Source organism: Pinus tabuliformis, chromosome Q (genome assembly GCF_031772625.1).
Source record: "Pinus tabuliformis cultivar Carrire ecotype Pingquan chromosome Q, CPIR1, whole genome shotgun sequence".
In the NCBI taxonomy this organism is placed as follows: Eukaryota; Viridiplantae; Streptophyta; class Pinopsida; order Pinales; family Pinaceae; genus Pinus; species Pinus tabuliformis.
In genome coordinates this window covers 1,323,810,839-1,323,815,595 of record NC_142296.1, presented here as the reverse complement: position 1 = coordinate 1,323,815,595, position 4,757 = coordinate 1,323,810,839, and the positions used below count along the sequence as shown (strand labels likewise).

Genomic DNA, 4,757 nt, shown 5'->3' with positions numbered 1-4,757 from the left:
GTACCTAGTCAACAATAGCTGTTGGTCTTTTTAGCCGTTGGAGGCTCTGCTCTGTCTATTTAACTTGCTAAGCTGGATCTGTTTCTTCAACTTGTCCTGACGATGAACCACACTGGTTGGTTCGAAACGCGTCGACAAATGATATTTCATGTGATCTTCGTCGAAAAATCTAAACCTGATATGGATCACAGAAGCCTAAATTCTACTAAAGTAAATATTTATTTTTGTGAATTGGAGTTATTCACCATGAATGGGTGGAATGATTTTTTTATTTTTTTATATTTTTATTCAATGCAAATTGTAGGCGGACCAGATGAATTATAATGTTTTGACAGATATTGTTGTAATGGCTTGGTGTCTATTAATATTGTCGCATTCAAAGTCCTTGAACTCATTGTTGTAATGTCATAATGTATAAAATATTTTTAGGAAGAAGTCACATTGAAGATTTTGGTCGACGCATTTCGAACCAACAAGTGTGGTTCACTTTCAGGACACGATGAAGAAATAGATCTAGGAAGAGGGTTAAATAAGGAGAGAGGTCAACCTAATAGCGAGAAGAAAATGACTATTTTCTTCTAGCTGTTAGGTTGACCTCTCTCGCTATTTAACCCTCTTCCTGGATTTGTTTCTTCATCGTGTCCTGAAGACGAACCACACTTGTTGGTTTGAAACGTGTCGACCAAAATCTTCAATGTGACTTCTTCCGAAAAATATTTTATACATTATGATATGGATCACAAAAGCTTAAATTCGAATGTTGTAATGTCTTTGTGCCTATGAATATTGTAACATTCCAATCGTGTGAACTTATGACCTCTTAAGTGAGTATACCTATAAGGTGGCCTCATACCACCAACCTTACAACTCATGAATTCATGAACTCTTAGGTGAGTATACGTATGAGGTGGCCTAGTACCACCAACCTTACAACTCATGAACTCATAAGTGAGTATACCTATAAAGTAGCCTACTACCACTAACCTTACACGAACCCTCAAATTAAGATGAAAACTCATTTCTTTTCTTAAAAAAATTATATTATTTTTAAAATTCAAGTTTTGTGATCTATATTATGAAAGCTGAAAGATATTTCAATAAATAACACATTAAAGACTTTTAAACGCGTTTAAAACCATCAAATATGGTCATCTTATCTTGACAATGAAGCGTCACTAAAAATCTCTTATATCCCTCGACGTTTATATTAATTTTATTTATTTATATTAATTTTGATTTAGTCAATGACACCTCATTGGGTGGTGGGTTACTGATCTGTTATATTTAAACCCAGTGCCATTGATGCATTTGGTGCGTATTGAATCCAAGTTTCTTCCGCAAAGCTCATGCCTGCTACGAAAAAGGTTATGAAATCTTATGAGCGCACATCTGCTTCAACTGGGTTTCCTAACGCTCGCTTACTATTGTGTCTTGAACTTGTCTGTATACGAGGTGGCTCTCTGCTTCAAGAGGGTTTCCTAACGCTCGCTTACTATTGTGTCTTGAACTTGTCTGTACACGAGGTGGCTCTCCCATGAAGTTTAGTGGTCCATGATTTCATTTCAACAGTAACCAAGAGGGCGCTATGCAGCGACTGCAGTTCAAATCACATCAAAGAAGTGCAACGTCCCTAATGCCAGCTAACTTTAAATAGTTGTCTCTGCATGAGCCTCGGCATAATATCAGCGCAGGGCCGATTTTCTCTCCTGCTGCCGTTCATCGAAATTGAGTGGAAGGTGGATTTGAATGCCAACAGACCGGAGGAACTAGATTTCGGAGCTTCTTTTCATATCAGATTGCAATCATTTTCATCGAATGCCATTGGACAGGTAACAGAACATGTCAGCAGATCTCGACGAGCCGAATTAGAGACCTACCGTGCAAATTTAAGCTACCAGTTCCATAGAATTAAGGTCTGGTCATTTGGGTTTTTGATATTTTATTGAATGTCGTTTTTTTATTCGAAAACGTGTAGAGAATCGATATGATATGTATGCCTGTGAAACAATTATAGTCATTCTGTGGTGATTGAAACATGCTTGATTTCAGGTGGTTTAAGTCTGTTTCGATTTTGGTCTTCCCGCATTACCATCTGGCAGCAGTGGTTTTTCTTCGGAGAGCTTGTGTGCTGTTACGGTGTTTTACTAATTTGAGAAGAGGGCTGGGCCTGTGGATTGGTTAGGGATTGCATGCAATGTAAATTGGGTTTCTATGGATGCTGATTTAATCTGGGGAATAAAACGAGGTTCTCTTGTTTTGGGTCTACACTTGCAGTTACAAATTTGTCCAAGAAACTTTTAATTTGATAGATTCTAGTGGGAACTTGTGGATCCAGGTTGAGTACTTGAAGGCTTTTAGAGGGCGTCTTATCAGACATTTCTAGCGTTTCAATCCTTTTTTGCCCTTGCTTATTTCTCTCCCCATTCTGCACTGCTGAATCGGACAACTGATATGGTGGGAGAACCTTTGCCTGGATTTTCTTCGAGCTCTTCTCAGGCCATGGCTCAGCAAACAGGGTGGAGTCAAGAGCCTCGCAAAGAGCCCATAAGATCCCCACATCTTACTTCAAATGTTAATCTGCAGGTGTTAGATGTAAGGCCCATTTCTTTTGAATTGCCTGCTAGATGCTCTGTTTTTAATGGTGGAGCCGAGGCCGGTAGGATTGCAAGAAAGAGGAAACATGCATATATAGCCTATCAGAGAGAACGGGTTAGTCGGTTATATAACAGAAAATTAGGATGCATCCGTGCTCATGTCGGTGCCAAAGAACTGGACCGTGAATTTCAAGAGGCCAAACAGGCAGGCTCCAGCTTGACCAAAGCAAATACAGCTGAGATTTCCCCGCAAAAGCGAAACAGAAGAAATGAGCCAACGAACAGGAAAGATGTTACAGGTGTTTCGGACAAAGAGGCCCAGGAAAGAAGGTCAGTGGTGTCAATGTTCCATGCTTTAGTCCAAAAACTGGCACAGAAACAGGAAACTATGGGAACAGAGGATGATCCAAAAACCAAGAAAGTATTCAACGAGGCATCAGCTAGGTTGAAATCTCTTTGGAAAAATCTTCGCAAGAATCATGTGGGATCTGTTCCTGGAGTAGAAGTAGGAGATGTGTTCCAGTCTCGAATGCTGCTGAGCAATATAGGTTTACATAGACCTATTCAGGCAGGCATATGTTATCTAAAGCCTGCAGAAACAGGCCACACGGTGCCACTGGCTACCAGTATTGTCCTTTCTGGAGGTTATGAAGATAACATTGACAACGGAGATGTGATAATATACTCAGGCCAAGGTGGGAATACGCAAGACTCGAGCAAGAAACAGATTTCTAATCAGAAGCCCACTCCAGGGAATGAAGCCCTGACGAATAGCTGTCGGAGTAAACAGCCAGTTAGATTAATCCGATCATGCGAGGAATTGCCTTGTGGGTATAGGTATGATGGGCTCTACAATGTAGAGCATTCCTGGTTAGAAAAAGGACGAGCGGGATATCTGGTGTACAAATTCAAACTAAGGCGGAAAGGAGATCAGCCTCCTCTGGTTTCTCACGTAGTTCGGTTTAAGGGCAATTCACATGGTAAGAAAACGAATGTAATCAAGGAAGACATCGGGGAAGGACAAGACAAATTTCCTATACCTGTTGTGAATTCTGTAGACAATGTCCACACTTTTGATGATTTCAAATACGTCCGTACTGTGCAATATCCAGATTGGTTGCCTAAACCAGAATTGCAAGAAGGATGCCGCTGTGTTGGAGGATGTACAGATGCCGAGAACTGTCTTTGTGCTAGAAGAAATGGAGGAGAATTCCCTTACAGAGCCAATGGAACACTTGTTAAAGCTAAGCCAATAGTGTATGAGTGTGGTCCTAAATGCAGATGCCCACCAACTTGCACAAATAGGGTTTCTCAACATGGGTTGAAGCATAAGATGGAGATCTTCAGAACACCCTGGAAGGATTGGGGAGTTCGGACATTGGAATTCATACAGGCAGGTGCATTTATTGCTGAGTACGCAGGCGATCTGATTGTAAATCCCTCCCCAAACAGCTCAATCCATAAATTTATCTTCCCAATTTCTTCTATATCCATGGAAGGAAATTGGGGTGATCTGCGAGGTGTGGTGGATGATGATGTAGTTTCAGTCTCTCCTTTCCAATTTGTTGAAGATGTGGGTTTCAAAGTGGATGCATCTAATAGTGGGAATGCAAGCAGATTTATGCGCAGGAGTTCTAGACCAAACGTATTTGCTCAGTATGTTCTACATGATCACCATGACAAAAGGATTCCTCATGTGATGTTATTTGCTCTGGAAAATATCTCACCTAGGCTTGAGCTTTCTATTAATTCATCTTCAAAACAAACCATCCACAGCCTGGCTTTTTCGAAAGATAGAGACACGGGCAAAGCAAGGATGAACAGTAAGTTTAGGCAGTAATACTGAACGGAGGAGCAATTTATACGACCCCTTTTCTGGTCTGACAGCTGAGCACTGCAGCAAACATTGTACAGCAACCGTTAAAGGTACCGTCTATGTCATGATGGAAATGGGAAATTCAAAAAAGGAAATTATTGATATTAATCAGTTTTATTTTTTTCAAAATTTCAATTTTGTTTAATCTTGACATGGTTTAACTTTCATATGCAAGGGAGGTTTTCACTTATCACATTCATATGATAGTGTTATTTTTTCTTAAGCTTAATTGAAAAACATGGTTTAACTTTGATATGTAAGAGAGGTCTTCACTTATGACATCTCTA

At 40.1% G+C, this 4,757-nt stretch overlaps 1 protein-coding gene across 1 annotated transcript; it reads left to right on the top strand.

The window, feature by feature from the left end:
• The first annotated feature begins 2,451 nt into the window (after positions 1 to 2,451).
• LOC149224714 (histone-lysine N-methyltransferase, H3 lysine-9 specific SUVH5-like) lies at positions 2,452 to 4,434 on the top strand. Its single transcript, XM_089388261.1, has one exon. It carries the CDS (start codon positions 2,452 to 2,454, stop codon positions 4,432 to 4,434), a length of 1,983 nt encoding a protein of 660 aa, XP_089244387.1.
• Positions 4,435 to 4,757: the final 323 nt, after the last annotated feature.